This window comes from Conger conger, chromosome 5 (assembly GCF_963514075.1).
Source record: "Conger conger chromosome 5, fConCon1.1, whole genome shotgun sequence".
Classification (NCBI taxonomy): Eukaryota; Metazoa; Chordata; class Actinopteri; order Anguilliformes; family Congridae; genus Conger; species Conger conger.
Window position 1 is genome coordinate 34,695,133 of NC_083764.1, and position 12,833 is coordinate 34,707,965.

The window sequence follows — 12,833 nt, forward strand, 5'->3', positions numbered from 1 at the left end:
ATTTTGAGAGAACACCCAATCACAAATCTCCTACTTTCTTAATCTTCTCCTAAAGTACATGTAAGCAAAAAAACTAAATAATGCATAATGACAAAGTGAAAATATGTCTCAGATTAGATGGAAAGCATCTGTTTTATGGGGTCTGGGCTTTGGCTGGGGCATTCAAGGACAGTCAGAGACTTGTCCCGAAGCCCATCCAGTATTGTCTTGGCTGTATGCTTTGGGTCATTGTTTATATACAAAAACAGTTTTTATACAGCACAACACAATTAAATGATATATACTTCCATATGAACAATAAACAGCTTACATAGCACAACAACTACCAAACAGTTAAGGACTACAGGGAGGTATGGATGAGGAGAGATGCAGCTTGAAGAGGTGTATCTTCAATCTGCGCTTGAAGGTGGTCAGAGACTCTGCTCTTCTGACCTCCATGGGGAGTTTGTTCCACCGGCGTAGAGCTAGAACAGACAGTAGTTGTGACTGGGCGGTGGAAGTACAGAGAGGGGGGAGGCACCATGCGTCCTGTGGTGGCTGAACAAAGAGGTCTGGCAGGTGTGTAGGGTCTGATCTTTTGGAGGTAAGCTGGGGCTGACCCCTTAACTGCTTGGAAAGCTAGCACCAATGTTTGAATTTGATGCTAGCCATGACAGGCAGCCAGTGAAGGGAAGTAAGCAGGGGGGTGACGTGGGAGTGTCTGGGAAGGTTGAAGACCAGACAAGCTGCTGCATTCTGGATGAGGGGTCTGATGGCAGATGCTGGAAGACCAGCCAGGAGAGTGTTGTGGTAGTCCAGGTGGGTCAAACCATAGCTTGGACCAGTCCAATAGGGGGTGAGAAAGGGGCGGATTCTTCGGATATTGTATAGGAGGATTCTGCATGACCTGGTCACCGCCGCAATGTTTTCAGAGAGGGACAGTCTGTGGTTCTTGTGCAAGTTTTATGACGTTGCCTGCTTTGTGGGTTGGGGGAGAGTGTTGTGGAGAGAGGTCGAAGGAGTGGATTGGTGGTAGGATGGCAGCAGCCTGGGAGGCTTCAAGATGGATATTGAAGTCTCCGAGGAGGATCAGTAGGGTACCATCCTCAGGGAAGGAGCTGAGAAGGGTCTCTAGTTCATCAAGGAAACTTCCTAGGGGCCCTGGAGGACAATAGACAACAAGAATAAAGAGGTTAATATGGTAGGATATTGAGCCCGAATGGTACTCAAAAGTGGATTTAGACAGGTCAGAGAGGGGGAGAACAGAGAATTTTCAAGAGGGGGCGAACAACAAACCAGTCTCACAAGGGGTCAGCGGGGGGTAGCAGAGAATTCCACTACTCTCCACAGAAGACTTCAGAAACACATCTACAGAGGCTAAACTGCAACATGCAATTTAATAGTTAGCTGTAAAAACAGGATGGACAGGTTACAGTTTGCTAAGTAGTACATAATAGAGCCTGCAGAGTTCTGTAAAAAGGTCTTGTGGACAGATGAGACCAAGATTGATGTATCAGAGTGATGGCAAGCACAAACTGTGGTGGCTAGAAGGAACTGCCCAAGAACCAAAGCAATATGGTGATGGGGTGTTTTAACCCTCTGGGGTCTCAGGGCAAAATGAAGAAAACTGGTGACTGTGCCATGTTCTGATATTTATGTCATTTTAATCAACTTTATATATAGTGATTCCAAAGTGTTTCATGTCTTTGTTTTCAGCATAATAATATGGTAACAGTAAGTAGATCAGAATCGGTTGGTTGCAAATTGCTCTTGAATCGCACAAATTGTAAGTTTTGAACACATACAAGAATGCTGTAAAAATACGTACTAATCTATTGTAACAAAGTTTTTGGATCACTGAAATTTGTTCATCTAGGTCTTGGGTATCAAAAGATGACAAAATATTGTCGCGAATCCAATTAGAAATAAAGAATAAATTACAAAAATGTAGTGTCACTACTATTTGACACCAGCACCAGTTGACAAGGGCTAATGGCCTTCTTCAATGAATATTTATGTGGTATGCGTTCCTGCCTGTTAAGTAGGCTTTTCACACCTGGCCTGACCCCTCCCTTCCTCTAAGACAAAGCCTTTCCACAAAGCAATACTAAGTGCGCCATTTAGAAGACAGAAGCAGATACATTTTTTGATTCAGGAATTTATTGAAATCACTACACAAACTACATGCAATGAAGAACACCCCAAAGTTTTGCGTGCCATTTTTCAAAAAGGCACAAGGGGACATCACACTCTTTGCACTTCCACAGAGTGTTCTGTTTTTTCCCCAATATCCATCCTGCAGAGCATGTATCCCTTGCAAAAATGCAGAGGTATTATTTTGAGATGTAATGGTTAGAATCGTTCATAAATTCAGAACCGAGTGGTAACAAACGCGCATTGCTGAATATTCATTACATTACATTACATTACATTACATTACATTAATGGCATTTGGCAGACGCTCTTATCCAGAGCGAATATTCAGACGAACACGGAGAGAAGTTGCAATACAGCACACGTATTTACCAATATGATCGTAAGAAATACACTTGCTCTTGGAGTTGGTCTGTTTAGCTAAGTTATTTCTGCTTTTTCCTTGAATGTAGATAAAGTATGCTAATATCAATTGTGCGAGGACACTCAGTTTTAGAATCCTGACTATGCCACTACATATTACATATGTATTATTTTGAGAGAGCAATGGTTAGAGTGTGGGAATTTACAAAAGTGCATATTGCTGAATATTGAAACGAAGCTGGAGCAGTTTCAGTGAACACGGAAGAAATGCACTTACTCATGAGTTCTAGTCATCCATGCCATTTTCCGTAATGAAACGTGTTCCTTGGTGAAAAAGTTTTACCTTAAAAGAAGTGAATGGCCGATGTTTGTGTATGTCATTGTATCGTGCTTTACAGAAGGCGTTCTCGCACATGGCATCGCCCCTCCCCTGTCAGAGAATAATTATCACCTTGTTTCAATTTGAATGAAATGGGCCGGAATTCGCGACATTCTATACTCACATATTAATGAGTAAAGATTAAGAAATTGCTGTTGTTTTATTCATTAATTTAATCAAAATGTAAAGCTTTTTAAAATTATTGATATTATGTGTCAAGATTCTAAGGTTTCCGTCAATTTTTTTGTTGCATCTGTATGATAAAATCTCACAAAGTGAATCATCCGAATAGAAAGGAAAGTTGATCTGATCTTGTTGGTGTCACCGGCGACACCGCTGACCCCAGAGGGTTAATTTGATGTTGGCTCTCTAGCCTTCATTGATAATATTCATTAACAAAATTAATTTTGAGGTATACAGAAGTATCTTATCTCTCCAATTGAACTCATTGGACAGTGCTATATCCCAAGGCAATGCAATGTTCCCAAACGTACACCAGTGTGTTTCTTCTTAATGTTTCAAACAGTTTGTTTTGGTTAGCCTATTGTTTGACTTATGTTTCTGCCACAGATTCAGTGCACTCATTCAGGGATGATGTTTCATAGGCTGTTGTAACCCGTGTGACACTGCTCACAAGTGCCTTTTCATTGGCACAACCGGTGTTGACATGCCAGTAATGCACTCCAATCACAAGCCTAGAATCGGACTCCCTGCTGAAAGCTTTCTTATACCTGCACTAAGGATGCAATTGAATGCACCCGTCTAGTCAATAGCTGAGAAACCAACTGTCCAATTACTCCCTTTTGTCCCCTAAAATCACCTGATACGGATGTAAATAGCCTCAAATTAAAGGTCTGCACTTTAATCTCATAGTCATCACTGGATTACAGATCCAGAAGAACGCATTTTACCACAGTCCAAATACTTATGGATTGCACTGTATATGTTTTTTTTATTTTATGGTGTGAACGAATCAAGCAAATGTCAGAAGACAGGCTTCAGAAGCTGGCCTGCATGTGAGGTGTTCTCATTACAGCTGTTTTCATTCAGTTGCTTTTTTATTTTATAGCCACTATAAAAGATCACTGAAAAGCCACATTTGTTTCACATTGTGCATTTACAGTCAAGGCTGAAAAAGGGTTTTAATTTAATGTTGTGAGTTTTCTAGGGTTCTCTGCACCCGGAATCTTCTGCACACTAGCTGTGGAACATGGTTGGGAAGAGCCAGTGTGATGCCCAAGTCTGTTTCCTTGTCCAAATCTGTGCTGCTCTCCTGTTGTCTGTGTGAAAGCTTTTTTTGTATACATTTTATTTCTAGTTTTGGCTAAGAAGGTTGCATGCTCTCCAAATTCAACCTTGCAACATTGTGGTGGGTAGCTACATTGCACAGATGTCAAGAAGAGGAGTTTTGCTCGCACTGTGTTGTGAAATTTGTCATGTGTCAGAGACGTAATGAATGGATGCAGTCAGGCGCCTCTGCCTGAGCACCCCCTTCATCACCTACTCCACAGGCCCTCACAGCATTGCTCAGACCACAAGGCATCATAGAGTACACAGTCAGCTAGTCTGGGCCTCAGCCTCATGTGTTTCTCCTGGGATTAGGAACATCAGGGCCACATCCCTCAATTCACATAAAATACACAAGCACAGCACTAAGAATGGGACTATGTGGATGCTTACATTGTATAGATTTTTTTAAGCGGATGCTTACATTGTATAGATTTTTTTACTTTACTTTACTTTACCCCCCACACAACTTTATATGTGAACACAGTCAAAATGTTTTTGATGCTTCAGTTGTCATTAAATATTTTACAGTCTTTCTACAAAGATATTCATCTGAGAGAGGTAGAATGCAGGGAACTCATTCATGTTGCAAATGATGACAGTCACAATGACACAGCTATAGGTGAGTCAGAACTAGGGATGTGACAAATCATCAGTTTTTGTAACCGCTTACCATCCCATTATTTAAACGGTTAACCGGTTAACTGCTACTGCTTATGACCACTTGGGGTTGTATTATTATTATTATTATTTTTTTATTTATTTATTTATTATTATTATTATTATTATTATTATTTTTATTTTTACTGGATTGCTGAGAAATGTAATTGCATTTTCAAACTTCTCAATCTTTAAATGTCAACATTGTATGTCAGATAGTAGTAAATCAGCCTAATTGCCAAATCAAATATTTACATTTACATTGACATTGTGCAGTGTAACCTCACAGTTGCCAGGCATGCTGGTTGATTGTGTGTAATTTTTTTTAAATGCAGCGGTTAAAATTATAATTCTTCATGTTTTCATCCCACTTCCCTATGGCCTGATAGAGATGGTTGGCATGAAATCTGTAAATATGCTGCTGTTAACAACTTTGTTACAGACGAGGTTGTACACTCAAAATTCTGTGGGCCCGCAATATTTGCCTGATATAATATAACATACCATAGGCGATTGGTGTAGTGATTTTACTTTCATGCCAATACAGGTCTCTACAATTTGATATATTTTTATGTAACTTGCATTTTATATGCCAATGCATTTTTATATGGCACGGGACAATGTTACAATAAACAACATAACGTTAAAATAAATGCTTCCATTTTACACCCCCTGAAATGGCCAGATTGCTTGCACAAACTACTGAAGCTTGTAGATTGTTTAGAATCGCAATAATATGGTTGGTGATGAACGTGCATTTATTTTAAGCTGATCTTACCATTTTACCTTTACCAATTTTTTGGAACCGTTTACAAATCAGTTTGTTAACTGGTTAAATGTTTAACCGTTCACACCCCTAGTCAGAACTTGCTCAACATGACACAAAGAAACATAAATGAGGGAAACATGATAACTACACATTCTTCACAGTTTACCTCCAAACAGCAGTACAACACTTGTACTGAAAGAAGTGGATAATATCCAGTACTGGCTTTGACAAAATTGCTGCCGATTTTAGGCAGTCACAGGAAAAGGAATTGAAAAAAATACACCACAATACTTCCATTTTATTTCTGGAAAGAAAGAGAAAACACAAGTGGAGACAAGTTGCTAACAAGAGGTGCAAACAAAAAAAACACACTGCTCAAAAAAAATTAAGGGAACACTTAATTAACAATCTTTACTGATGTACATTGTATAATTTGTTGAGAACAAAATGACATAACGGTGAAAGGAAACCAAAATCATCAACCCATTGAGGGCTGGATTCAAAATCACACCGAAAATCTAAGTAAAAAATTGAAATCACAGGCTGATCCAAGTTGTGTGAATTTTTCACGACAACTCATAATGTGACTCTGTAGTGTGTATGGCCCCGCATGCCTGTGCGCACTCCCGACAACATCTGGGCATGCTCCCGATGAGTCGGCGGATGGTGTCCTGGGGGATCTCCTCCCAGACCCGGATCAGGGCATCAGTGAGCTCCTGGACAGTCTGTAGCGGTATCACCGAACCGGTCATTCTGGATGATTTTACAGGCTGTATAACATTCACCATGGCGTCTCCAGATTATTTAATGCCTGTCACATGTGCTCAGTGTGAACCTGCTCTCATCTTTAAAGAGAACAGGGTGCCAATGGCGGATATGCTGAAGGAGCAGATACCGGTCCTGCTGCTGGGTTGATGCCCTTCTACGGCCCTGTCCAGCAAACCTTCTTGCGACGGCATGTATGGATGTGCCATCCTGGAGGAGCTGGACTACCTGTGCGACCTGATTGGGTTGCAGGTACTGCCTCATGCTACCAGTAGTGACAAGGACACTCGCAGAACACAAAACTAGAGAAGAATCAGTCAGGAAGGATAAGGAGAGAGCAATTGTCTATGGCTACCACATGCAGAACCATTACCTTTTTGGGGGTTGTTTTGCTTTTGCATCTCCATTGCACCTGTTGTCACTCTCATTTGCACCAAAGCAGGTGAAATTGATTCACAATCACTTGTGATTTCTAAATGGACAGATTGATATCCCTGAAGTTTAACTGACTTGGTGTTACACAGTGATGATTAAGTGTTCCCTTAATTTTGTATATAAACCTGCCATTCATTGTAAGGAGTGCTGTCTGGACCAGTGTTTGAGAAATGTAGCAAATATTGTAGTGGGTGAATTGAGAAACATCAAATTTGTAAAACGTAAATATCAGCGAGATTCATGAGACAATGGGCCTCATGCAAGAACCACTGGTGTGAACAGATTTGTTCTTAAATTGCTCAAAGCAGTAATTAAAGTAAAGTTGGTGCAAAGTAAAGTAAATTTTCTTCCATTTAGAATTTTTTCTTAGGTCGGAAACAAAATGCTTAGTGATAATAATAATAATATATTTATTTTGTATAGCACCTTTCTCAGACCCAAGGTCGCTAAAACAGGTAAAATGCATATAAATACAGGTAAAAAGCACCAATAAAAACAAGGTACATATATAGGCAATAAAATAACCTGGAATCACAGAAATAGCAGAAGACTAGAGATGAAGGTTGAAAGAGGGAAAATGTGATGGGAATGTTCAGAAAGAGGATAAGTATGGTAGTGCTGGAGGAAGAGATATGTCTTGAGTTTGGCTTTGAAGGAGGAGAGACGAGTACATTCACGGGGGTGTTGGGGTAAGGTGTTCCAAAGTTTGGGGGCAGTGGCCCTAAATGATCTAGTTCCCATGGCGGACAGATGTGTGTGAGGGACAGCAAGCAAACCAGTGCCTGAGGGTCTAAGTGAGTGGGGTACTGTGTAGGGATGAAGGAGCTCAGAGAGGCAGGAAGAGAAAGAAGTGCGTTGCAGTAACATAAACGTGAGGTAATGAATGCATGAACTAGGAGGGCAATATCCGTGCTGAGGTGTGGAAACCTCAGTGGACACCTGACTGGAAAGACCCAACTAGTTGATAAGAGGAGTTGAGGCAATGCTGTTGTAAAATGAGCAGTGGTTACTGGACTTGACATTTCAATATGATGTAGTGGTTTAGGTATGGGAATATCAAGATTGAATTTGATGAGTCTGATATATAAGGGATCCAGAGGGGTGGGTGATATTTAAACCGGAGCAGGCAATGTCTAGTATGTGCCCATGTGTGTGAGTAGGGAAATCAACATTTTGCAGGAAATCAAAACAGTTTAAGATGGACAGAAATTCAGATGTCATGGAACAGCTAGGAGAGTGAATATGGATGTTGAAATCTCCATGAAGGAGAACTCTTGAGCTGACGTAAGATGCTATGGTTGCAGTTAATTGAATTCAGACATGAAATTTGGCAAAGACTTTGGCTATTGGTAAATCAGAATAATTCAAACCGGAATAGTAAATTTGATCGCTAAAAATTCAAAGGATGTGACGAAAAACAGTGCCGAGACTTGCAATGCAGTCTTGACTTAACATAATTGTAGCCTGGAGGAAGGAGCATGTTGAAGTTAATATAGTCACCAGGTTGTTAGGTGTGACATAGAAAAAGAAAATCCGCTACTATCAGTAATCAGTTATTATTGATAATTAGTTAACTTAGTAAAGTACCTTTATTTAGAACTGAGCGGCAGTTAAAAAGACCAATGTTTGCCTTATTAACGGTTTGATTTGTTTTCGGGTAACAGGAAGGGACCATCATTGGTACTTGCCGCAGCAGGTGACTATCTACCCCCCTCGGAGTTTGCGGACGATGCTAGTGTAGTCCTCCATAACACCAGATAGAGTGGATGCATCCATTTGCGGCAATACGGCAAAAGTGCTAGGTAGATGAGTCATCTCACAATAAGAGTGTATGAGTGAGATAATTCCTGTAAATGCATTGTAGCTAATCTTGTGACTTAATCCAATAAGACCAAGCAGAGGTAGAACAGCCAGAAGCAGAATTAGGATAAACATCGCACCTTTCCCATTCATACATGGCCAGGTTAGATCCCATGTTATCCAGACCGCAAATCCACAAAATACCAGCGTTAAGTAAAGAAAAGTAGTAACAACCACAATCCCTCACATAGTGGAATAGGGTAGCGATGGCTCATGTTGGACCAGTAAGAAGTGGGAACAAGACCGGTTATGGCATCTAGGAAATAGTCATGTAATCAAGTAGGTTTTGCTTATCTAAGATTTTCCCCTTTTCAATATTTAGTTGTTCCTTGAGTAGCAACAGTAAACAAAAAATATTAACAGAACCAACATACAACAGGAGAGCAGTGGCAGTCAAGCACGCCAGTGTTGCTCTTCCAGGAAGTCACAGGTATGCAAGAAAAAGTCTGGTACTCCAAAGGGCAAAGTGGTCTTGACCTGATACGAATCATGTACACAACGCTAATCATTCATTTTCCATGGGGAGGTCATGGAAGGTTCTAGACTGCTCTGATTGGGGGGGCAGTCACAGATTTTAGTGGGGCACTTGTTCAGGGAACAGTATCTTTTGGCTCTGTACTGTTAGCTCTGATTTGAGGGTATTTACATCCATATTGTGTGATCTGTGCATGAATTACAGGCTTTTTTTATACATAATTGTTCTGGTCTGTTGCAGGAGATAGCCTGGGTCTTATTTCATGCACGTGTACTGTGACCATTTGATTCCTGTGAATATTGGTGGTAAGGCCAGAGAAAATGTGTAGTAAGACGAAAGAAAATACCAATGGGCCTGGTAGCCTGAGCAATTTTAGTCTAGAATGTGGCCGTTTTAAATTGGCTGGGGATGTAACACTTCTATGGCTCTTTGAACCAAAACTGTGTCAGTGTTGAGTAGGGATGTGTATCGTTAGGATTTTATTGATACCGATACCAATACCGATATTCCTTATCGGTGCCGGTATTTATCGATACTCTTATCGATACCACGGTGTGTAATTTAGTGTAGACGTTACAAGATGGTAAAAGATTCAATCGTTTTTTATTACCACAAGGGGGGTAACACCAGCAACATCATTAAACAACTTACAGCACCTGCCTTTTAAGCCCTTAGCAAGTCAGCATGTGCAGTGCGAGGTATGTCAAAAAACGAGCAGGCAGCTCCATACAGCCTTAAAGGTAACTGTCAATGTGATAATGCTTCAACAGAACAAAAGCTTAACTTAAAATTACAAATGCTTCTGAGAATAGATGAAATTTTAAAAAAACCTAGGGAGACGACCAAAGCCCTTGCCTACATGTTCAACCCAACAGACACATACATGTAAACAGAACAGTGTAGGGGAGGCGCTTTTCCTGACGCATTTAGCCCTAACAGTTTTTGTTAAGGAAAAGCAACATATTTACTTTCTCTGGCAGCAGCCGAGATCGCTCTGGACAGAGTGACATCCCGCTATACACTCGGATAAAATGGCGCTGCGCATGTTTTAAAAAAGGGTAATTTAATTACTTATTATTTTTAATCCAGCTTTACTGGCAGTCTTAAACCTTTAAGGATGTATATATTGGGAATCAATCTTGTAAATTATGCCAACTTAATCTAGTATTTCACTTCCCCTTTAATGATTCATACACTCACCGTGACTTGATGAAGAAGCACTGTCGGAGTCTGCCTGCACGGAGGAGGGCACGGTGTTAGAGATTGTAATTGTAATTGAGATTGCAATTGTAAAGAGAACTAAACGTCTAATTAAGAAAACAAAGCCTTTTCAAAAATAATTTGAATTAGATAAATAGTACTAACACTAACAGCTTCCCTAACAGTGTGTCAAAGAGGCCATTGACCATGCGTACTGTACAATGTTTGGCTCTATCCCTGTTTTTACACTAAAGGTTAAAGGATAAGCACTCTGTATCTGATGTTGTGGGCTTCTTCTCTCTCTAGACGCACTACTTTGGCCTGTGGTTCCACACTAAAGCTCAGTGGCATAGATGGGTGGAACTGGAGAAAGCCCTGAAGAAGCAACTGGATAAGTTTGGCAACGAGCCCCTGCTTTTCTTCGGAGTGATGTTCTACGTGCCAAACGTCTCCCGCCTGGAGCAGGAGGTCACAAGGTATGGAAAGCCACTGGCATGCTTCCCTGCAGGGGCAAATAACACTATTTGGGATGGGGTGAGATGGGCAAAAAAACATAATAATACAAAATCTTTCCAGAATAAGTATTTGTATAATCTAATTGGTGGAGGCGGAGTAGTTGAAGGTGGAACAGTCCATGCAGAGATTTGAATAAACACATTACCGATTCAATACATTTATGGAAAAAATATGATTAAAATATGTATGTATTTAAAATCTGGCCTATGCTGGTTTCACATTGGCAAGTGTCAGGTGGGTAGAGTAGCCAAGAACGGTACTCAAGTAAGAATACTATTACTTTAAAATAGTAATTACTCAAGTAAGGGTAAAAGTAGTCATCCAAAAAATTTACTTGAGTAAGAGTAAGAAAGTATCTACTGATAAGTACTCAAGTCCTGAGTTACTTTAGGCAATAGGATCTGATTTGTGCAGTGGGTAGAGAACTGCAGAATCACAGAATGATATACATACAGCCGGAAAATATTCCAATGAAATTGAATTTAAAATCTCCAAAATATAAAATGTGAAAATGCATTTCCAATAAAATAGTAAGAAATTAAATATATAGCCATGTACAAATTAAAATGGGGCCTAAGTCAAATACCATTATAATAAAACAATACGCAACAATAAATGAAATCTATCTAACATAAGAAACATCATAGACCCAAACTTGTTCTTCAACAGATAACTTTGTATTATCAAAGCCTGTTGACTTTGGACTTAGATACAGACTGAATGAGAAAAATAATTGTATCGTTATCCTAACATGAAGCTTTTGTAAGAAATACCTACTGGGTTCTGTGGTAAAAAATGATCATGGTATGACATTTTAGGACAGAGCGAGCATGCAGCTCAAACTGTTTATTTTTATATTTTTATGTATAATAGGTTTGATAAATTCAATGACAGCATATTCTTCATTCCGAATGTATGTGACCTTGACTCCTCCATCATGCTGGACGTACAACTGTATGTGTTTTTCCACAATGTTGTATTTAAATCTAAGGTCAGCTATACTGATTATGAATACAGCAATAAAGAATTTATAATACAGACCTTCTGAAAAGTATGTTCTTAAGCACATAAAGTCATTACTAAGACGAGTGGATTAGTAATTATCTAAATGTTCTCTCTTTGCAGTAAAGTTACCGACTGCTACTTGGCAACCATAGCAATTTGGCTAGGTCACCACTGAAATATCATAAATGAAACCGCTACTTGATTAACAAGTTGCCAAATGGCATGGTGTTCCTGAAAAATGATGGTGTGTACAGATGAGAAATTATGTTTTATCGATAGTGAGTGACTGTTTGATTTCCCCATGCCGAGTATAGGTGTTGGCTATTCGTACATTGTTACCTTCTTACCATGGTGTGACCTATTTTATTTTAGCAATGCATAAATCAGAACCTAGTAGGAATTTCAGTTATAACTAGGCTATGTTTGAACCGAAATACATCCCAGTCCTAAAAATGGCACGAGGGTTGATGAATAAATTATTTACTAAAATGTTGTCATGTAATTAGAAAATCATGCACTAGACTAAAATTACAAAACATATTAATCATTCAAATTTTCAGTACAACATGATAACATGTTCATACAGTACAGTCCATAAGTATTTGAACAGTGGCATAATTTTGTTGTTTTGGTTCAGCACATTGGATTTGAAGTGAAACAATGAATTTGAGGTTAAAGTGCAGATTGCTTTCAGTTCAGGGTGTTTACAATCATATATTGCATCATAAGTTTATGCAGAAGAAAGCTTACAAAAGGTCTAGAGTTGATTCTAGGGGCTCTAGTGCATAGTCACACAAGTCCATTTAGGATATGGTCGGGTGCACATTTGCTAGTTTCACGGCGGATCGCTCAAGCACAAAGTGAGGCACAAGTATGGAAATCAGGTCACTGAAATAAAATTTAAAAATGTGAAGAACTAAGAATAGGGTTAAAAACATGAGTTAAAATGGTGAAAATGGCATGAATCGGGTGAATGCCCGGGACCA

At 39.6% G+C, this 12,833-nt stretch overlaps 1 protein-coding gene across 2 annotated transcripts in view; it reads left to right on the forward strand.

The window, feature by feature from the left end:
• The window catches only part of LOC133129457 (tyrosine-protein phosphatase non-receptor type 14-like), an 80,345-nt gene that overhangs the window by 34,830 nt on the left and 32,682 nt on the right, over window positions 1–12,833 (forward strand). For both annotated transcript variants that reach the window (XM_061243570.1, XM_061243571.1), the window contains one exon: window positions 10,633–10,802. In XM_061243570.1, coding sequence (XP_061099554.1) covers window positions 10,633–10,802 — 170 coding nt within the window. The remainder of the gene's footprint in view (window positions 1–10,632; window positions 10,803–12,833) is intronic.